The following is a 23723-nucleotide window of genomic DNA, read 5'->3' on the forward strand; positions in this document are numbered from 1 at the left end:
TTTACTTTTCCTAAACAATTACATACAAAGTGGTATATTAATGTATGTGAATCGATATTTGATATATCGTCTAGAACTGTAACTACAAAATCTAATTTACACTGACCTCGATGTCTAGTATCCTTCTCAATTGAGCCTGAATTCTTGTCAATGGCTTTAGTTGATTCTTTCTAAATTCTTTACGCAACTTGTATCTCAAATATACAGCTTCTAATAATTGTACAAGTGGTTCAAATGCAGCAAGTTTCTCACGTTGTATTTGTGCCATTCTCTTAGCTGCATCTTTAGATAAAAATACCATAGTCTTTCCAATTGCCCACGAGTTCTTTGGAATATCTGTACTTTGTAACATTTTTTCTGCAAGTACTTTCGGGTCGTTGTTCTTGTCATTTGCAATTGCAATATTGCAGTATTTGAATTGAAAGATGAACTCTGTAAACGTCCTTCTATAAGAGAAGCCAAGATTTCTAAGTTGTAAAGCCTCTAAAATAGAGAGAGAGTGTAATTGAATCAGTACTTTAGATGCAACCCAATCTAGTGGCTTTTTAGACTCGTTAGGTTTGACACATCTAATAAAATGTGGTTCAGTTTCATCAATGATCGACATCAAAGTTCCAAGAGAATTGATAAATTGGGATCCAATTAATTGACCTTTAGCCATTTTGCCTCTTTCAACAAAAACATCTTTGAATAAACTGGCAATTAATTCATTAGGAGATTTTTGAACAACTTCTACAAGTTCTGCCCTTAATACATCCTTGTTTTTGAATAAGAAACCGGTAGCACAATATTGAATATCTCCGATAGTGTGGGATACAATAAAGTTTACATTACCACTGATTTTCGCAGGCTTCAAACATGGATTGTTTTTCAAATTGTTATATGCAGCAGATAAAAACTTTTCATCATTACCGTTTGGAACCAAGCATTGATCTTCCATAGCGGAAAGAATAGAATTTTTCTTGTCACACAAAGCCTCTAAAACCAATTTGTTTGATTTGAATTCCAGATTTGCTGAAGAAATACCTTCGCTACTGTACAATTTCTGTTCTTTCTCAAAGACTATGTCAGTGAAATTTTTTTGTAAATATTCATTTGTAACGTTAATGAAGAATTGTTCAAGAGAATTATTTTTAAATACTTCAAATCCAAAAATATCTAACATTCCACAAAATACTTTAAAACCTTCAGGTGGTTTGATGTTCTCGTTCAGATTTGAAATAATGTAGTCGAATAATTTATCATAAAGGCCCTTCGCTAATGAATCTTTTAGCATTCTTGTTTCATCAGGTCTAAATCTACCTTCAATAACATTTTTACCTGCATAAGAAATTTTGATTATAATTTCTTTTTCTACTGCTTCACCATCTAATTTACAAAGTTCCATTGCATCATTGAATGCCTGTCTACTCGAGTCTGCAATCTTAGAGCCTTCAACACCTCCTCCAACATCAACGGGCTCTATCTCTACGTTTCCAAGAAGTAATATTCCTGATACCAAGGATAGTATATCTTCAATCTGTTCATTTTTAAGGCCCATTGTCTTAAAACTTTCCATAACATCTTTGAAATCTTGAACGTCATCAATATTGTCCACATCTAGGCATTTTGGGTTTATGAATTTATATTGATTCAATTGTTTGAGTTTTAATTTTTCTTTTAGTCCCGGGAAAGCTTCTGCTCCTTTCAGAAGTTGGTAGAAAATGTGATAACTTCTTTCGAGACTATCCTGTGTAATTACACGAGATTTTTCTAGCAAAAAGTTACGAACAATACCATATTCAATGCCACCAAGTTTTCCTAACTGCAACTGCATAAAACGTCCGAATCTTGAAGAGTTATTATTACGTATTGTTTTTGCATTACCGAACGCTTCAAGGACGGGATTCGCAGCCATAATTGCATTTTGAATCTTAAGGTCCATTGTTCCACTCTTAGATGATGCGAAGAATTTCATAACGTGTTTAGTTGCTTCAGTTTTACCTGCACCAGATTCACCACAAACCAGAATTGATTGACACCTAGAAACACTAATAATATTATCAAATGCCCTCTTTGCAATGGAAAATACATGTGGAGGTAGTTTAGAAACATCATTAGAGTCACGGTAACTCAAAACAGTTTCTTGACCTACAAGTCCAACATCTTTGAATGGATTAATTGCAACAAGTAACGGATCAGCAGTAGTATAAATCTGGTTTAATAAATACCTCTGTTTTAAGAAATCCAAGACACAGGGTATTGTAGTAAAGGGAACCAGTCCAATATCAGGATATGTATTTGGATCGAATGGTTCGTTTGCAACGTAACAAGTATCAGGCTTCGCCTCAAACACTGTATTGGTATCAACCTCCTTTAGAGAGAGCATCTCTGCTGTGGATCCTCCTTGGACAATACATTTTGCAAAAAGACTATCTGGATCATTCAAGACTGAAGGTGCAGAGTCACACCAAACAATTGAACCTTTCGCTGTTTTTTTGTCAAATACAAACTTTCCTGAGACCTTGCGAGTCAATCCTTTGACATCCTTAGCACTCATTTTTTAATAATTTTTAAATGTGAATGTAAATATCAATTTTGCGTAATGAGTTAAGATTTACAGTTACTCGTTTGAATCTGTTCATGCAAACTGCACTCAATTGGCGATTGCGTCTAACAATGATTTAAGCGCGCCTATTTCATGTCTAGGTATAATTTCAAAATGCATGTAAAAAAATAAAGAAAATTATGTAGCATTTCAACCTATAATATTACATCTAGATGTATGTTTCATCCTCTTCTTTTTCGGTATCGAAAAATGAAAATGAGGTAGAAATTACAACTTTATCTATTTTAAGTATCCTATTATATAAATCCATAACGATTTCCATTCTACGTGATTTTGATTCTACAAAGTTTTCAAACATCTTTTGCTCAGCGGTGTACACACCTTTACATATTTGAATTAATAGTTTTTTATAATTGACCTTTTCTCCATTTGACTTTTGATTTATTTTAATTAATCTTATTTGTGAGTTTTCTCTCATATAGTCAAGATAGGAACTACATATTTTTATAATTTCTTCAGAGGTAAGCTTTTCGACTCCTTCATTTTTCGGAATAATATTAAATTGAGAAATGTTTTCTGTGACCATTAAAAAGCCAGTGTCATATGCAACTTCAATAGCTGTCCTCAGGATTAGTTCATAGTTGAAGAAAAAATTTAGTTTTTTAATCCCGGTTTCCCTAATAAAATCAGTGAATGAGTATTGTGACATTTGAGTCAAGTTTTTAACTGATAGCTTCATAATTAAATTTAGGAATAAATGAGGTGAGACCCTCAAAGAATAATCTTTTGACCACAAACTAACTATCTTATTGATTTCTATCCACCCAAAAATGTTATTTTCTAATGCTATTTTTTGAGATTCTGCAATTATATTCTTCAACCTGAAATTGAATAGTTTTTTATTTTTCATTGAAAATATCTGGTGATTTGGGGATAACAACTCAGAAAAAGTTTTGCATATAGCATCCCTTATTTTAACTCCATTATTTGTATTTAGATCTATTATTACCTCTCCATTTTTTCTGCTTCTAGATTCTACAATTTTAATGCTGTTTTTTTTTATTTCATTAGTATCTAATTCAAATATTGAGTCATAGTAAGTATCAATCCAGGCTTTACATTGAGCTTCTAGATCATCTAAACTAGTATTTGGTTCTATTTCCAATTCCATTTTTCTATTGGTTTTCAACTGTAAATATTCAAGTGAGTCTGAAAACGCATTATTTATAATTCCATTGTTTATGAAAAATGAGTCGGAGAAAATAAGCATTTTTTTTTTAACAAGAATATTTAACATTTCTGCAGGAATGCGCTGCAAGTGTTTCATACCCATGATCGTTTCGTCAAGGTATATCTTTGATTTAACGTCAGATCCCAATATAGTAAGTGTGATGACATCCTCTATTCCATAACTGTACACTGCTTTTTCAATTGCTTTGTAGATGGTTTGTTGCGTTCTATATAACTTTTCTGTTGTCAAGTGGTCACTGTAGTAGGAAACAGGATGCTTATCAATTAGTAAAATAAGTGAACTATAGATAAAATCAAAGACATGAGGCTTAGAATAGAATAAAATGATAGATTTTCCATATTTATTTTCTATTTCTTTACATATTGAATTTACTTGACTGAGAGAAATTTCCGCTTTATTGAACCATTTAATGCAGTGCGTGAATATTGTGTTTATTTGTGAAAACTCTATTTTTGTATTTTTTGCTTTGTTAAGATTAAAGAAATCCATTGGATCTATATATGAAATAAAGAGTTGTGTTATCATTTCAAAGTTAAATATTTTATTTGTTTCATAAATAGGAGAGTGAGATGTTGATATCCATGACCACAATTCAATCCCTGGTGTTTGTGAAATTTCTATAATTTGTGATTCGGCAAAACTCATTCCAAAATATAAATTGTTAATTTCTGCGTTTGTTATAAAAGCATTTAGAACAAGTGCAGGATCCCAGAAATAGAAGTCGTAAGATCCGCAACTCTGATTTAATTTTATATTCTTTGAAGTTGATTTTGAAAACAAACTCCAGTCCAATGTAAACAGATTTGGACTAGTTGGCCAAATAAGTTTGCTTCCCAATTCTGCATCATTTTGTTTTATACGTCTTATAAACTCCATAAGGAAAATCTTACGAAAGCTTCCACTAAGTAGTGGTAGAACTCCTTCCCATAAACTAGCAACTTTTTTGCATTCGTCGAACACTTTGGATGAATGACCATTTTCAATGGATGAACTGAATAAATGAGAAATTGGACCAGTTTTAATCACATAATGTTTGCAAATTTCAGCAAGAGTTTCGTCTGGATTTTCTCCAGATTTGAAAATTAAATCAAACGAATTAACATTATTAAATATACTTGGTAGGATATTCGGATCTTGTGAAAATAGAATATCTCTCGATTTATGAGGTATTATCTTTGCCATTTCTTCAATAATGGAACTCAATAAATTGACCTCGCTGAAAACTGTGCTTTCTAAAGCAAGGGTTGAGAAGTTAACAAACCAATCTAGACCATTTGTATAAGTATATGACAAGTGATTCCAGTACATGCTATTTTTATCAATCTCAATTAATTCGTATATTTGTTTAACACTATTCCACCTTTTTCCAGATAAAGGTAAACCTTTTTGAATAATCGATTCAACTTTCTTTTCTAATGGTGTATTATAATAAATCTGGAGGTTTTGGAAAAAGTTACTACCAATAACACTTTCATATTCTTTTTTTATGCTATTAATCTCTCTTAAGGGCAATTCACTCTTTTTCTGACCATTAAGATAATATTTATTTTCGAATGAATTAAAATCATCGCTTCTTATAGAAATTAATGGAATTATTATATCATCAAATTTAACTGCTTTATCCCAGCTTACTGGAAGCGGAGATCTTAATTCGAAGAACAACCCTGGGTAAACAAACTTTTCAGGCTCACTAAAGAGTGGTGCATGATAAATTACCATTAACTTTTCAATATCTGTCTTGTATATACTATTTTCATCGATTTTCAACTTGATTATTCTCTTCTCTTCCAATAACAATTCATTGAAAAATATTACAATATGTGAATAAGTCAAATTATTATAATATTCTCCAAATAAATCTTTGAAGAGATGTATTGCGTAATATGGTAAATTATCATGTTCTTCTTCCCAGCTATTTCCTTTTTTATTTGAATCAGATTTATTATCTTCAATTTCATTATGAAAATAATTTAGAACCTTGTAGAAGAAAAACATGTCAAATACATTAAATGACATATTATATATATTTACATTTTTTATATTAGGAAGTTTTCGGGGTTTTAACTTAATGCTCCACTTTTTAGAAACATTTGAAGTTTTAGAATGGCTATTTTTTATTAGCCTGGAACCTTTATTGATATATCTCTGTAACATTCCTGCCCAATATGCTGCTCTATTTACCTGCCAGACTGAGAGCCCATTACAATTGTACCTTGAATATACTCTCGCCTCTGAAATAACTCGAAAATAATTTTCATCTGGAATATTAATTTCACCTATTGAAGGCCAAATTTGAGGTATTAATTCAATTCTTCCAGTTATTCGTTGTTCATCACGTATTGTTAATGAGAGTTTTGTTCTCCAATATTTTCCTTCAAACCTGGTAAATCTCATCATAGGTGGTGGTAAAACACTATTTTTCTGATCTAATCTCATATCTGAAAACTCGTTATTATCATTAATTTGAAATAAGGGAAAGTAATTTTTTGTTGGATTTTGTGTGAAACTTGATTTATGTTGAATTGAATTTGAATAATATTCCTCAATTTGTCTATCAGCTGTTTCCCTCATGTTGTCGTCTTTTTCATCAAAATTGACAATTCTAGCTTCTTCCATTAAAAATTTTACATAAACTATAAACGCAGCACGAGCCGTTAAAGCAGAGTTTGAAATTGACAGCCTAAAGTGTTGAACCCAACTTTCAAGCGAGAGGTCTGAGCTTCTATAATTTTTAAAAGATTCAAAGAGGTGTTGAACATTAATTTTCCATCTGTTATTAATAGCCAGTTTTGATGATTTGTTTGTTACAAATGCCATATGTACACATTTATTTATTTCTGACTGGTGGAGAAAGCGACCAACCATTATTTCTGGATAATTTAAAGGCCTTCTGTGTTCATTTTTTAGAAAATGAGCTATTTCGTTGTAGTTATCTGCGGGTAAATGAAAATAATCAAAATAAGTTAATGGTAAGTTTTTAATGTCAATTAATGCTCTGTGGAATGGCGTTATATGTCTGTAGTTTATACTTGATTTAAACAAATCTTCAATAACGGCAACGCTTCTAATGTGAGACTGATTAAAAAAACCCTCATCCGTGATAACTTCGACTTTAGATATATTATTTTTTGTATTTTTTATTATTGATTTGAAAAAACTATAGAGTAAAGATTCAGCAACAGGAACAGTAAACCATTCTTTCCAAGGGAAATTCATCTCAGGATTAGATTTTATCTTTTCAGAATAATGCTCTCTAATTCTTTTTTGTAGTATTGAACTCCAAGAATTTTTTTCTGTTGAATAATTTGGACTAGTATCTGTACTTTTTACAAATGACCACCATTTACAAATTACACTAATTGGAAATTCAAATTGCAACTCTTCAAGTAGTCCCTTTTTTGGAGAGAATGTTGGAACTTGTGAGATAAATAATCCTTTTGAAGTAGTCTCAAAGAAAGAACTGAGGGAGACAATCATTCTAATTTCAGAGTCAGATAATCCTACGCAATCATCAATATTATAAAATTCAACAGGATCTCTTGTTATCAAAAATGGTTCTATTGACTTTAAAGAAAGTGTAGGGAAGTCAATAATTTTGAATTTTGGTATAGCTTCTTGTTTAATTTCATTAATACTAAACATTATTGATGATGTAATAGGTCTATTCTCCATTGAAAAGCTCAACTTATAACATTCGAGCAATTTTTCATCTTTGTAATGTGAAGCGTCATATGTTGGAATTCCTGGTAATTCAAATGTATCTTGTATCCATATTGTAGCATTTTTTACAAGAATACGAACTAGTTGTTTGTTACTTATCCATTTTTGATGTTTAAATACCCTGAAAAAAGCATCTCCAAAACCGTTTTGAAAGATTTTGTTTTTTACAATTTCTTTAACAATTTCACATATAATAAATGGATCGAATTCACCGTGAAATATAGGTTGGATAAATTTTTCCTGAAATGCCAGAAAATAGACTCTAAAGGCAATCATTAAATTTGCTACCCATAAACTGTCACAACTAGATTCAAGTTTTGGATCAGGCAATCCAACTGTAGGATCAACAAATGGGTTTAACCTAAGTCTGGAAATGTAGTTAACTCCATCCATTTTAATTATTTTTGGATTTTCAGGGGTTTCCACTAGAGATGTTATTTTTTTGTCAAATAATTTCTTAATATCTGATAAATCCATTTGATTTTTATTTATTTTTTTCGCTCTCACTTCTCCAATCCTTAATACAAAAGCCGTTTGTGCCCAAATTATAAAAGTCTTCATTAAATATTCACCAATAGATTTTTGCAACCATGGTACCTTGTCACCAACTATATCTTCAAGTGCATTACCAGCATCTGATGAGGTGATGGTTATCTCACCAACGGAGTTTTTTGGAAATTTAGTTGAAACCCAGTTACACAATTCTAAAATTGGAATTTCAAATTCTGTATTAAAATATAATTTTGAAAAAACCGTTTTTAGGACTGTAGTCACGGTATTTTGGAACGATATTAATAAGTAGACCTGCCATTCTTCTAAATACTGGCATAAAGAAGAGACCTCTTCAAACGTTAATTTTTTTCCAATAATTGGATTTTCTTGTTCAAACTTTTTGAATAAAGAAATTACATCTCTACGTAAGTAGTGTTGCAATTCAAGAAATACATCATTCGGTGGATTAAATTCTGGAAATATAAGGTTTTTTGGAAGATCCACAGCTCTGTTTGAAGAGATCTGAGGAGTTGAATATATGAATTCAATTCTTTTTTCTGGATTAATATGTGCCGGAAAATTGACGCTTTCCATTAACAAACAGTATCTCAATACATATTCTGAAACGACCTGTTTAGACATGAAGGGTAGCATATTACTCAAAACGTCTCCGAAAGAATACTTTACAGGGTGCTTCCACCATAAACATAAAGAATTCACTGGAATATTAACGTTATTAATTCCTATTTTTTTAGGATCAATATAATTATTAACAAACGCTTCAACTATAGCAGCCAATACATGTAAATAATTTGTTATATGATAATTTATTCCTAAACAAGCTTGTACTTCTGTATTTGGTATAATACTTTTTAAGCTAAAGTTGAATCCATAATCCATTAATGATGAAACAAGCTTCTTGTCAATAGGATACAATTTAATTTCGAATGGGAGAAAAGGAAATAAAGGTGCTGAACACAATCTAAGTGAGTGAATTCTTAAAATTGAGTCGTATACATGCCTTTGATCAACATAAAAATGGTTCTCATGATTTTTTTTAAATTGATTACATAATTCAATAAAAAACTTTGTCATAACCTTTTTTTCCCTATCATTAGGATTTTGTTTAAATGGCAAGTATTCTGAGATACCATTTTCGAGTATTACATTGCTAAGATAAGTACCCATTTGATGGGGATCAAAAGGGTCTTTCATTTCCTTTTCAATCAATAAGTAAGCTTTACAGAATAGTGTAATAGGAATTACTGATTCTCTTGATTTTGGAAACAAATGAGAAATAAATCCATTTGAAAATGCACCCAAACAAAGTAAATAGTTTAACTGTTCAGGTAATAGTGACGCACACTCTTCCAGAGCCCAAATATCTCTGCCACTGTATACTATTCCTGATGATAACATCTCCATTTCAGTTTTATATTTCGATGCGTCAGTTGAACGACCTTTTGGTGGAACACCCAAAACACCACAAAATAGTAACTCTAATTCATATGAAATTCCTATTAAAGATTGTTTATTTGTCAAAAAACTTTCATTTTTACTCAATTCAATAGACACTTCCTTACATAGTTCACGGAAGAGATAACCAATGTCGCTGTATATTCCTCCAATAACTAGATTTAACTTTTCTTTTTCAGAAAGGATTTCTAAATATTTTAAACAAAGATCAAATACCGTTTCTCCTGATGAATCAAAAATATTTCCGACTTTAGCTACAAGGGGTTCGCTGAAGTCAAAAATTATAAGTGAATCAGAATAATTTTCTGATGACACTCTAAAGATTGTTGAAATAACACTCCCAACTGGAACAAACCAGTAACTTAGGTCCTTATATACCAATTCATTTACGCATTCTCCCGTGTTGCAATTCTCCAATTCGACCCAAACACTGTCCTCATTTGTTAGCAATGGAATGAGACCTCTCTTTGTTAAAGATTTCTTATAGGAATCAATTAATTTTTGTCTTATTAGCTTTGGCTTACTTACTTTTGAGATTGAGATTTCCATAGGTTTTTCATCCTCCTTATATTCTTCAGTATCTTCTTTTATTTCTATTCTACGCAATCTGTCAATATATTTGTCTGAATTCTTAATTATATCTGGTAGATAATACTCCTGTGCTATTTTGCAAAGCTGCATTGCAGCAGTTTTGAAAATGTGTTTACTTGTGATCAATGCTTCTCCATCTTTCAAGTAAAATAGTGTTTGCTTTCCATCAATTAGTCCCTTCTCAATTTGAGAATTTCTAAATAAAATGATTTCCACACAAGAATTCTGAAAATTAGACAGAGAGAAATCTGGGGACGCCTGATGAAGAATATATGTACTTATGGAATTTGGGAGACCTTGGATCTCATAATCTGAATCTTCGTTAAATTGTTTTTGTGCATCAACAACTGATTGCCATGCAAGAATTAACTGAGCTTCATATCCTAATGAATCAAATTTTTCAGATAGGTTCTCTTGCTTTATTAGGTCTAGAATATTAACTCCTGCAGACTTTTTAGATGCCAATTGTTTTGTTATTATACTTGCTGTATGAACCGGTAAATTCTTATCATAAACTTGACCATGAATTGTTTGACGAGTAAATTTTTTTGGCCGAGCAATTATCCTTTTTTGCTCCGTTGCTATACTTATTTGAGGCTTTTTAGTCAATGATTCAACTGATTTGCTTTTCTTTGGCTGAATCGTTACAAGTTTTCTTTTCTCAGTTGCTGTCTTTTTCCTAGGATCCGAAACCAAATATTTAGTTTGACCATCTGCTCCAGAAAGTAATAAAAATGATTCATCTGCATCAGAATAAGATTCTTTTCCATCGTGAATAATTGACTTTGCTAAATCATTCAGTATTTCCTTCGCTTCAGGATCTACAAATACCTTATCAACCCCACATTTTTTTAGATGTGTAAAGTAATTTGCAAGAGCAGGTATTTCAAGAACATCTGTGCCATACTGTAAAAGGCAATATTGTATTTCTCTAGAAACTCTATTACAAAGTTGAATGCTATTATTGTCAATTTTAATATCAAATATAGTTGAATCTTCGTCAATTACCACAGGAGTATAAGAATCCATTTCTATTCTGGTTAATAGCCTTTCGGAGGCTTTAATTATCTCCATAGAGACAAACATCTCTCTTCCATTAGCATTTGAGTAAATTTTAGGAAGAAGACCTTTTTTTTTTAGAAGTGATATTTCTCTATCTGCTAAATTCCATATTTTGAATTCATCAGGGCCCCCATATTTACTTTTAGGTCTTGAAAATAAAGCTCTTGCTTTTTCAAATGATAAGGTATCATATTTATATTCAATTCCTGCTCCGTGAATAAATGAAATAGTTATAATTAAGGAAACTAAACAAATTATTAACTTTAAATATTTTGCAGAGTTTTTAACTGAACACATTATATTATATAGTGTGATTTTACAAACTTAAGTTTAAATTGTTATATATAAAGATGTGCTCGCATTAATCACAATATATTTATCTTAGTTTTTGAATGATCATATATTGAATGGTACTTTAAAATAAATTATTTATAATATTTCAATATAACCCAATTATTTCTGCATATATTATTTAACATTAGTGGCCTCTGCCGCTCATATTTACATGGAAATAGAAGGCATTTTAGTCTGAATCTAAAAAATCATGGCGGGTTCGTTCATTAATCTTATAAAGCCTGAAATACCACTTGTATTAAATACTTTTTTTTTTTTTTGATTGTAATAAAAAGCTTTTGGGTGCTTCGTATTGGAGTATTACTATAAAGTCAACATATGATGCCCTCTATATTTCTGTGTTAAAAATGATTATTCAAAAAAGAACAAAAAACAAGACATTTTTTGTAAATAACTACATATTGTTTTCAATATTTGTTCTTGTTTTTTATTTAAAATTTTGCATTATAACTAGTAATAAGCAAAGCAAATCCATAAAAACCCAAACTAGTTCGACTGCTGAAGAATATGGTGAGAATTTAAATAATCTAGAATCTGAAATTACATATGAAAAAGAGAATACTTTATTCCGTCTAACATGTGGTAGTGATGGAAGAGAATATTCGAAAAGTGGGGCCAAGTTTATAAAACAATATTTAAAATCGTTTTCAACTGACGATTTTAACAGGCTAAAATACTTAAAGCTTTTACCTATTTTTTATCTTGGGAAAAATGATAAACTGATGTTAAAATCTTTTATGAGAGGAGAATTGTTAGGTGCTCCATTACGTCTGAGAGCAAGAATAATTCAAAGTCAGGATTCCATTCCAATAATTGAAGATGATTTTCAAATTGTTAGGGATTTAAATAATATTAGAGATGAAGAGATGAATGTAATAAATAATCGTGTAGCAAATGAAATAAGGTATACAACAATTCTTTGTGGTGGAGAAATAATATCGTTTTTACCTGTAATAAGATATATTAAAGAACTAAGTAGATCTGGAATTAATCTAGGAAACGATCCTATAATTATTAGTGGAATTTCAATGTTTGAGAGGGATAAGGCAATTTCACGTCGTAAGCATGCAGAAATTGAAATGAGATATTTGTCGACTCTTCCATTTGCAGATGAAATATATAGCGGAAAAAAAATTATGAAAAAAGGTTTGTTGGTGGGTGCACCTGAATTTATACAAGAAAAAGGAGTTTATGATTCTGATGACATTAACACTAGAAATAAAGAGGATTTGGAAGAAGGTGTACTTATAGGAATGAAAGTAAGAGCAAGAGAGGAGTATTTTCAACAAGGGATGGAAAATATTTTGAAATCTACACAACCAAAAAGTGTATATACCTCAATTTTTGATTTTGGACTTCCGGAGGCATTCTTTTCAACATTTAATGGTTCACACATAGATAATAGAATTGGTGATTTTGGAACAATAGGTCACAAGAAAGGAATTCCACATAAAATTACTACTGCAGACGCAATGAATTTTTCTACATTGAATAGAATAAAATCAAGCCTTGATAAGTACAGGGCTGTTAAGAAGGGTAGTGAGTATTCGATAGATGGGTCTGTTGGAATGGAGGAGAATATTGATTATTCAAAGGTTGGTGAGAAGAAAACCGCTGAAAAAATTGAATACTATAATCCTGAAAGTATTCTCATAGGGAAGGCCCTTAGATCTAATGATCAAATATCTAGAGGCTATTCAGAAAGCAAGAACATTTTTCCTAATTCAAATATTCCACCTTCTGAAATAAATGAAATAAGTAATTTCCCCTTATTTAAGGACTTACCTCGAGAAGTCTCAAAAATAATTAATTCTGATTTTCATGATTTATTTGGTCAAATTAAAAACATAACATCAGGTGACGAATTTAACAGGGCCTTTAAAAGATTCCCTGCATATCTCTCTCAAACAAAAATTCTTCCAGTTTCGGCCCAAGCATATATTTTTTGGGAGTCAATGAAATATTCAAATGAATTATTGGACGAAAATCATGGGATTAAAATAGCAAACTTTCCCAAAAATGAAGTACCCAGTCTAGATATATTACCAAAGAAAATACCAAGAGTAAAAGATGATATTACTCACTCCTGTTACAAAATAGTAAGGTTCTTTCAAAGGAGAAAAACTCCTTTTATATTCTTAATAAAATTGAGAGAAAATGAAGGAGACAATAATAAAGTTGAACTTATAAATCCACTAAAATCAAAATCAATTCAAGCTTATAAAAATTATGTTAAAATTCTCTGCAATTCGGTTCTTCCTAATGTTTTCATTTCTTTAGTACATCTGGTATTTGAGGGTATATTAATTCAAAGGGAAAATAGATTCCATGAAAGGATGGAAGAGCGAAAGCAGGAACTGGATGTTCAAGAAAAGGAGGAGATATTATTGAGAAAGATAAAAGAATCTGTGACTTCAAGATCAAATATTACGCCTTATTTAATAGAAAATCCATACGAAAGATATCTTAATGCATGGAGAAGAAGTATTGGTTATTTTGGTTCGTTTTTGTATCCCAAAAAAATACAAACTTTTGAAAAGATTTATAATATTGTCAAGTTTGGTCCTGAAATAATTAAAAAGAAGAATGATGATCTCTCTCCAGAACAAGTCAGAAGTGCAGTCTCAAAAGCTATTGTAAAATTGGTGGATGAAAATTTTACTATTTTGGGTTGCAGTGATTTATTTTTAAATATAGGTGAAATAGAATCATTTATAGTTAAAATATTTTCAACAAACATAGGTATTTCAATTGATAGTTTGTTGAGAGAAATGCCAATTAAGCCTGAAATAAACATAAAAACAAATATTAAGAGTTTAAAGGTTGAAGATTTATACATTTCGTGTATTGATTTTATAAAACCTATTATAAAATATAGTCAAAACATTCAAAGTATAACTGAGAATGAACTAATAAAGGGAAAGGTAAATGAACAATTGAAACTGAAAGATAGTTCTGAGAACAAAGTAAAAAAAATTGGACATGAAGACATAGGTTTTTTAGAAAATGGGTATGAAGCTTCATGTTCTGTTTTTAGTTCATTTCTAACAATGAATATAGTCAACTTTAATCTTTGTTTCGGAAAAAGTGACGGTTACATCACTAAACTAATTAAGAATATATTCCTTCACCAAACCTTAACAGACGAATCAAGCAAAATCCCGGTTGAACTTGGACTTAAAATGTTTGAAGCAACTTATTTTGATATTTTCGAGAGGGTTTCTGAGCAACATGGAATTTATTTTGTTACGAATGAAATAAAAAAAGTTGGAAATGAGCATCCTATTTTTAATTTAATGTTAAATTATCCACCTACTGAGTTAACTTCTGAGACAATAAATTTTACTCAAATTGAAACTATTTTTTCAGTAGTTTTCGATAGTATCGTAAAAAATGGAGACAAAAGGTTAGAATTTTTTAATGAAAATATAATGGCCAAATATATTTTAAGAATGTTAAAAGAACAAGACCTTATTGTACCCAAAAATATTAAAACAGTTCCAAGGTTTCCAATTAGCCACACATATCCTTGGTCAGCATTATTTTATCCAGGATTAGTTGATTGGTGCAACCAAATGATTCACTCTTTGACTGATGAAAATCTCATTAGGGATAAAAAAACTGGTCAAGTTTTAAACAAGGAATCAATTAAAACTGTAATTGATAACACTTGCAGAGAGGAAATAATATTTGGAATAAGGAATAATATAGAGTATGAAGCAGATGAAATATTGAGAAGAAATTTCGCGTGTCATTTTGGTGCTTCACTCGTTTACTGGCATTATAAGAGGCCAATTCCAAAGTGGATATTCTTTGACCAATGGGAAACTGTATTTGATCCAGAACCAGAAATAACCATTACAGAAGAACCTGAGATAAGTTTAACTACTTTTTTAATATTAAAGTGCATTGTGGATTTAGAATTCCCTGCACTCCCTAAAATAGGTAAAAACAAGATAGAAATTAAAAAAGAATTATCTAATCAAAAAATATCAACTGAAACGAGAAAGGGTGTGAATTTGTCTGTTTGGAATGCCACACCAATAAAATCAATTGAAAACAAAAATACTTTGTCATATTTCTTGTTTCCAAATGTTATTAGTAGGGAAAGTGCTTCGAAAATAGCACCTGAAGAAATACTTGCGTTTTCTGGTCCTCATGAAATAATTTGGGTAGGTGCAAATGAAAAAGAGTTCATACCTATGTGTTTAAATTCTATTGAAAAGTTAAGTGAATTTATAAGGAAAAAAAAGAATAACTACTTTGAGTTAGATATTTGGGTTACTGATGACGATAATTCAAGAGATCTTATATGCAGAGATGTATTTGGGAGGTTTTTCTATCCAAAAACAACAATGAACTGCGATAAAGCAGTTAGTGAGGATGGTTATATTTCAAACCAACATTATTCAATTGAAAGGGCAAAATTAAGACGGTCTCAATGGTTAGCAATCCAGGAATCCATCAAAATGTATAAGTTGAGTTCAGAAAACAATAAATTCCAAATTTATGGGCAATTACCACTTTCAAGTTTTGTTGTTGACTTTAGAGAATCCGATGACTTCACTCAACCTGGTGGCTTTGTGAAAAATTGCATTGCCGCCTTTGATTCAGCTATTCTGACTCCAGTCGGTAGTCCTTACAGCATTAAGGCAGCAAATATTGATAGTGAGATAATAAGTAAAATCTGCAACAATGCAATGGAACTTTACTATACCTCTGCAAACCCAATGAGTTGGGATGAACAACAAACACGGCATAATAAAATTGATTTAGGGAATAATTACATTGTCTCAAGAATTGCTCTTGCTCAACACAGGGCAATACTTGAACAAATTGTTGATCAAAATGAAGCAGGAGATAATGGACTTAGAAATTCAAATAGGTTTAATTTTTACTATAATTTTGAAATAAAAATAAAAGTATCAGATAACACACAAGAATTTATAGAAAATTGTGAGGAATATGTATGGGAATGTATAAATAATAAAATTGTATTTTTGGAAAATGGTTTTGACATTACAAACAGCAAAAATTTGGTTAAAAGAACATGTAACAAGGCATCTTTCCGTTACTTTTTTTCGGAAATACCTCTAACTAATGAAGATCTCAAGATGATAATAAGCAGCGAAGACGAAATTTCAGAGTGGCATCGTGTAAGGTTTAAGACCGGTCAATGGAGGATACTTTCAGAAGTGTTTAATTCACTTGCAAATGAATACCCTGGTGGATTTTTATTAGCTGTTACTAAAACATTTAACCTGCCAAGATATATGCAACTAGCAAATTTCAATACAAGCAAAGAAATTCTTCCAATTGAAGAGGATTGCTTGGCATCAATAAGTTACTTAATAAAACTATATTCATGTGCATCTGAGTTTACTGCTATTTTTGGTGGAATTGTTGAGTTCTGCAAACGTGTTTCAGAAGTATACAAAAGATCGACTTAATAAGGATATTTATTAAAAAACCAGTTCTAACTTTTATAAAAAAAAATGTAAGTATTGTCATTTATTTGTAAAAATATGTAGTTTTTATCAAATTAAATATTTTTGACCTCCCCCGCTTTTGATCATTATTAGATCGCCTAGAAACATGTAATTGGCGGTAGTGATTTTCCTTTTTAATTATACTGTTACATTGTTTTGAATTAGAAACATTATAACATGCATAAATATCATATCATTTGTTGTGGTTTTGAGTTTATCGTTATTTTTGTCTGTTTTTTCATTTCTTCGCACACAAATGGTTCTAAAATAAATGAGGGACCTGTTGCATCAGGACTTCCACCACTCCTTCCCGAGGAAACGTATAACTGGAGTACGCTAAGGGATTACGTTGAACAATATGATCAAAAAATAGAGAAAATAAATAAGGCATATCCTGCACTAGCGGATCATTTATCAAAGAGTCAATGGTATTCAATAGTAGAAGTATTAAAATGCGAGTTTGAAATAGACGAAGAAAAGGAGGACGTGTTTCCACCAAGAATAAAGGTCAGAGGACTTCCAGAAATTATTGATGAAGTTAACTCACTTTGGAAAGAGATTAATTTTATTTACCCAACAGTGAGTCAGGAAGAATTTATCCAAAAGTGCCCACATACCATAAGAAGATTAATTCACCATAAGAGTATAACTATTCAAACATATGATCCGGGTTCAATAAGAAGTATTTGTCACGATGCAGCGACTATGTTTTTCAACCCTGCAATGTTATTTGAAGAAATGAAAGTTAAAACTGATTATGAGAGACAAAGATTTCCAATTTCTTCATTAACATGTATTGATCAGCAAAGAGTTAGAATTGGACAATGGTCGGCGATTGTACACTTGCATTCCCTTGACTTGGAGGATGGAAGAGATAGAATTTTTGGAAAAGAAGAACAGGAAAAGGGCAGATACCTTCCATATTTTCCTCCGGATAGTTTCGTAAAAGGGATTGAAGAGGAAAATTTCGATGATGCCTGCAAGGAGACACTCAATTCCTTCTATTCAAGACTTGAGGAAAAGAATGTAGTATTGAACATATTCTGTACAGATGCAAAAATTATTTATTATTCAAATCCCCTTGAAATTTCAGAGAAGTATAATATATATGGATCTGAAATAGAGAAACTAAATATTAGTGAGATTAACAAGAAGGCAAGCAGGACTATACCACCTTCGTTGACAGCACTTAATTTGATGGAGTACAGAATTTTGAGAATTAGCCAATGGAGCCGAATAGTAGAACAACACAAAATCGATCAAGAATCTAATCCAAGATATGATCGTATTTACGGAAAACTTTCAATAGACCCAAGACCTTATGGGTTTGTTTCTTCTCTAAATTATAATGAGTTTGAGATCAACTGTCTAAATGCTCTTAAGCACAAAGTAGAAGAACAAGAACGCAAGGGCATATCTTTTGGGGGGAAATTTAACACAAGAAATAGTAGATTTGATCAACCTGAGGATCAAGAGGAGTGGGAATATTATTATACTATAGAATTATCAGAGCCTGATTCATTCTGTAGAGACGCTGCAGGACTTTATTTCGGAATGACTCGGGATTCATTCGCAGTACCAAGAAATATTCCACTAATCGGGCCCCTACAGTTGTTGGATCCTGGAATGAGTGTTGGAAAATCTGACTCTATTCCAGATACTTTTAATTTAAATAAACAAAGGTCATTGCACGGATCGAAGCAAATAAATAACATTAGCTGGAGAATCCAAGCTTCTATTATTCTCTGGGAAAAGTTGACAAATTATAGAGTTTATCCAAGAATCGAAGAGGCTCTTACTAATATTCAATGGCAAAAAATAAAACAACAGGCGGATGGGTTTCTTTTTTTCAATATAGGTATTAATAGTTTTTTGGATGGGGTGGTAAATCCACCGAAATCAATGTTCCTATTTTCAGATGATCCATTTGGTATGTATAATCAGTGTATTCATATTTTCTCCGAATCTAGAAGGAGACAAATTTTTAACAAAATTGATATTTTTGATGAGAGAGGAACTAATTACTATTCAAGTGATAACAGGAGTTCAGGAAAGCAAAACAAATACATATATAGGTGGTCTATTTCCAAGTTAATTTCCAAAAAATTGCTTGAGAAGGGGATTACGCCAGAGAATATTGATGAATTTCCGGAATTAGCAGACCCAATTAAGCAATCACTTTGTATGGAAGCAGTGAAAGAATATTTTGAGGATGCAATTCAGTGCCCGTTTATACTTGATGAGGTCGATCTAATAAAATATAGAGTTAAGACAGTATTCCCGGATAACCCATTCCCAGAGGCAGAAGACCCGAAGTTACCTGATCTGGAAGGTGATTTAGAGGCACAGGAACAATGGAAGTTTATATATCAAAGTTCTATTAATTCACGTGAACTAGCAAAAAAAGATGATAGTGGCACTGTAAACGCAATATTCTTGAGTCAAAAGATGCCAACTGATTACTTAAAATATAGGCACTCAACTTGGCGTCCTCGTCACGAATGTTACCAAGATATGGCGATTAATTGTATTCAATCTTCTTGGAAAATAGTGGAGTCAAATCCTGAATTACAACAAATTCATACAGACCTTGCATCAGCATTGGCGATATTTTGCGATACTACTGCAATAATGTACTTCGAAAGGAAAAAGCAATGGAGGCAGTTAATTAAGTTGATTAAGAGCTCTCAAAAATACTCTTCCTTATTTGATTGGCTTAGAAGAGGCTATTATTTGCCTGACTCATACAACAAGTTGAACATAGATATAGTAAATGGAAGAGAATTGGAAGTGCCTCAAGAAAGCTTGGAAAAATACTCTAATATCTTATTCTTTTGTTTAAACGACCTTGTAAAATATAGATATTTGGCCCCTTTCACTTTTGATCTGAAAAAAATATGTGATTCAATAGCATTTGATATGTCAGTTTCAGCAACAAGAGGTATTTGGGTTGGATTGGTTCCAGTTGATTCTGAAGTTCTTATAGAGATAGAACGTTTTTCCAGTGATACAGATATGCATAGAGAAATTAATTCTGCAGTAGGGTATCATCCAGTGAGGAATCAATTTGATCCAAAAGGTAGAACCATTAAAAAGAGTGACTCATTATCAAATTTCAAATTTAAAAGGGAAAAAGATACACAGAACATAGTTAAAATGATTCAATTGAAACAGCCAATAAAAACCACAGTAATTCCAAAAATAAGGTTAATGCAATATAAAGAGATTGTTGAGAAAGACGAAGACGATATTCCATTAGAATACCCTCAAATAAATGAAAAGAAAGGTGATTGGAAAAAATACATAAATAAAGAAATTGAAATACCAACCTCGAATAATGAATATAGTAGAGATATTAATGAGTTTATCAATTCTAAATTGAAGCCTCCTTTTTATTCACGCAAAATATTTGATGCAAATGCCAAACGTTTTTCTTACAAACTAAATCCAACCACAAAATACAAAATTCCACATAGGGAGGATTACAAAAAGGGAATATTTTTTGATTTAGGTGACACAAATTTGTCTGGAAAAGGTAACATTGTCGGAATGGATACTTTCATGAAGATACCGGTTACGAGATACAATGCTTTAGGGGCGAATTATAGGGTAGCAAATATCTACAGTGATAAATCCCCAGTATATAAAGAACAAGAAAACGTTGTAAGATTGGTTAAAATTCCAGATATTCCTAGGTCCAAACCTCTGTCAAAAGAAGAGTTACTTGAAAGGATAAGACATATACATATAGATGATGATGAAGATGAGTTTGACGCTTCACAAAATTTAAATATGATTAACGATTATATAAATGGTGCTAATCGTGTGGAAAATATATTTGAAACTTATCATAATAAGGAAAAACCAATAGATTTAGAAACTAAAGTAGAGACGAAGAATCAGAGGAAAAAATTAGTTCCTTCAATTGAAGTAATTCACAACGTTATTAAATCCGCAGAGTTTTATAAAATAAAAGCTAACTGTTTACCAAGTGATGGTTACAATGTAGGACTTTCAGTATCAGAAAAAGATCTAATGAGAGGTGCAAGGTTTGTATATAGATGTCTAAGAATGGACGGTCATTTTGTTCCACCTGAAGCTGCGTACAGAATTTGGTTAAGATCAGTATATCTCCGCAGAAATACTCCTAAAACTCCACTTTCTGGGTATAAAAAATATATGAAGCAATATATTAAAAAAAGATCTTCAACTGATGACCAAATATACTGTGCAGGTAGTAGACAAGATGAACTTGATTTAATTGCTGATTCTATTGCAACAGCTGCATATATTAATGGTATTTTTGTTGCTGATTTTATGAATCAGATTTGTGAAATTTCCAAGGATTTTTTAAATGGAAATATTAACTCAGAATCACAATGCGTAAATAGCTTTAAGAGACACATAATTAAAAAGAATAAAGAATTTGTTATAAGCAAAACTTTTTTCCCATTAATTTGTATGCAATTTGAAAAAGAGTTGGGAAAAAATATATTTTCTGGTTCGTAAGTTTTATTCAAAACTATTATAGATAATAGAGGAAGTACTATATTAGTCCATTATATTTAGAGTCAATGTTAAAATTTAGGTTTACAATACTAAAGTAGATAGTTATATTAATAAAAATCTTATTTATATTTGTGTTTAAATATTAGTTAACTAAATAATTTAATTAAAATTTATTCGTATTTATGAACTTGTTCCAAATTTAATTAAGATTAGAGTAGTCATTTAAATCTCTTTTCGTTATAATTTTTTTATGTTATTTACAAATTTACAATATTAAAGCGTCACCTTGTGCTCATAGAAGGAAAACATGCATCACTTTAATTGGCGCGTGATATCGTCATGTTTTATATTAGTAACAGGTTTAAATATAATTTGTATAGAATTAAGAAATATAATGAACAGATAAAATAAGGTATTTGATTATAATTCTACATACACCATGACAAAAATGAAGTTCATTTTTCCTTTTTTATGTTGTTTTCTTTATTTTATTTGTTCCCTCAACAATGTACATGCAAACACAAATGAGAAAAATAGAACCAGAAATGTAATGACGCAGTTACTTCCTGAGATCTCAAGGATATCTAAAATTGCGTCCAGATTTGTTTCTGGGGCAGCTATACCTGAAGTAACTGAAAAACCAAAGCGTGGAGCAAAGATCTCAGTGGTTAATAATTACAATTCCGCAATGCTGAGAAAAAAACTTTGGGATGATATAATACTAACAACAAAAGAGGAAATAATGGGTCATAATATCACAATATCAAAGCAATATACTGAGAATGCTCCACCTGTTCAAGCCTTTATGAAGGCTGAATATCCTATCGAACTTAATAGCCAGTGCTTAAATGCATTCAACTATTTCTACGTCTATCCAGATCTTATAAAATGTGAGCCAAATCCTACAAAGGAAACAATTGACATATTGTTTAGATATATTTGCATGAAAGCAGTAATAAAAGTATTCAACGGGAAATGGGTTGGGTCAATTTTCATTTTAAGAGATATAATGGAAAAAGCATTTCACTTTTTTAAAAAATCTACAATACCTGAATCAGTTGTAAGTCAATTAATTGAAGAGTACGAAGCGAATAAATACCATGAGCTTGTTCCATTTACTGGTAAATTAGGGAAGCATGTTTACGTAGATATCGAAGGAATTCACATATGGAATTATATTGTCTCGAGAAGTCGTTTATTGTATAGTATCGATTCTCCTACAAGAGCTCCTCGACGTGGAGAGTGGGCATTCGTATTGATGTCTGGGAGTCCAACTCCTAACGAATTTTTATTTATGAGAAGTATTCGTTTCATTAGCGTAGACTCTGTTCAGTTATTGGCTGCAATTATATTTACAATGTTGCTCTTTAAATTAAAGAATCCATCACAATTCAATTCTTATGAGATAGTTATAGAGGATTATAATAAATCTTTAAAGAAAACAGTAAATTCAAATTTATTGTTAGCATTTTCATCTAGGATTGCACATGATTTTACATATGCAAATATTGACTGGAATGAAACCATTGACACTTTATTAGAAATAGACCTAGAAGAGTTAACTAATGAGAGAAGGCCAACATTTATATGGGATTCAAGACCGTTAGTTTCGTTGACATTTGAACCAGATATAACAATACCTGATCAATTAATTTCAAATTGCATTCGATTTTGCGAAGACTTAATAGTTAGGAAAATAGTTTCGTTTGTAGAGCCAATTAATCAAGATGATACAACTGAAAGGCAAAGAAGGTTGGAAAATGTTTGCAAAAAGCTTCAGGAAAGGATTTTACCCTTTAAAGAAATTTTTGTTCAACCTGATTCTGAACCAAGGAAATCTATTTTAAAGACACAAATGGACCCAGCTAAACCAAAAAAAAAACTAAGGTTTAATACACATTTTGAACTTTCCTCATTCAGTAAACATAGCAAGGTTGGAGATAGAACAGAATCGAAATTACATCCTGTTGGTGTATCTATAAAAACCTCTTTACTAAAAGAAGAGGGAAGCTATAGTGCAAAACCAGAGATACCAGCGCAAGGTAAGGAAATTATTGACAGTGAAACTCAGGAGGAACTTGACAAACTAGATGTATCTGGACTTCCTCCAGAATTCTTTGAGAAAACACCATACCCTACAGAAAATGAAGAATCATAAAATAAATAAGAACAATATAGATTTAGAAAATAAATAACAAAAAATTAATTTTGATAATATACATTTTATCTT

The 23723-nt window shown here is 31.1% G+C and overlaps 5 protein-coding genes across 5 annotated transcripts; 3 read left to right on the top strand and 2 right to left on the bottom strand.

Moving 5' to 3' along the window:
- Nucleotides 1-91: 91 nt before the first annotated feature.
- FG386_000022 (unconventional myosin-A) lies at nt 92-2539 on the bottom strand (the record flags this gene model as incomplete). The annotated part of the gene is made up of 1 exon (XM_067340407.1): nt 92-2539. The coding sequence occupies one exon, from the start codon at nt 2537-2539 to the stop codon at nt 92-94; it is 2448 nt and encodes an 815-aa protein (XP_067196283.1).
- Nucleotides 2540-2756: 217 nt separating this feature from the next.
- On the bottom strand, nt 2757-11438 carry FG386_000024 (uncharacterized protein; the record flags this gene model as incomplete). Its single annotated transcript, XM_067340409.1, has 1 exon — nt 2757-11438. One exon carries the CDS (start codon nt 11436-11438, stop codon nt 2757-2759), a length of 8682 nt encoding a protein of 2893 aa, XP_067196285.1.
- Nucleotides 11439-11842: 404 nt separating this feature from the next.
- On the top strand, nt 11843-16945 carry FG386_000025 (uncharacterized protein; the record flags this gene model as incomplete). The annotated part of the gene is made up of 1 exon (XM_067340410.1): nt 11843-16945. The coding sequence occupies one exon, from the start codon at nt 11843-11845 to the stop codon at nt 16943-16945; it is 5103 nt and encodes a 1700-aa protein (XP_067196286.1).
- A 216-nt stretch (nt 16946-17161) lies between these two features.
- On the top strand, nt 17162-21493 carry FG386_000026 (uncharacterized protein; the record flags this gene model as incomplete). Its single annotated transcript, XM_067340411.1, has 1 exon — nt 17162-21493. The coding sequence occupies one exon, from the start codon at nt 17162-17164 to the stop codon at nt 21491-21493; it is 4332 nt and encodes a 1443-aa protein (XP_067196287.1).
- Nucleotides 21494-22043: 550 nt separating this feature from the next.
- FG386_000027 (uncharacterized protein) lies at nt 22044-23651 on the top strand (the record flags this gene model as incomplete). The annotated part of the gene is made up of 1 exon (XM_067340412.1): nt 22044-23651. The coding sequence occupies one exon, from the start codon at nt 22044-22046 to the stop codon at nt 23649-23651; it is 1608 nt and encodes a 535-aa protein (XP_067196288.1).
- Between the last annotated feature and the right edge of the window lie 72 nt (nt 23652-23723).

Source organism: Cryptosporidium ryanae (genome assembly GCF_009792415.1).
Source record: "Cryptosporidium ryanae isolate 45019 chromosome Unknown contig_1, whole genome shotgun sequence".
Taxonomy (NCBI): domain Eukaryota; phylum Apicomplexa; class Conoidasida; order Eucoccidiorida; family Cryptosporidiidae; genus Cryptosporidium; species Cryptosporidium ryanae.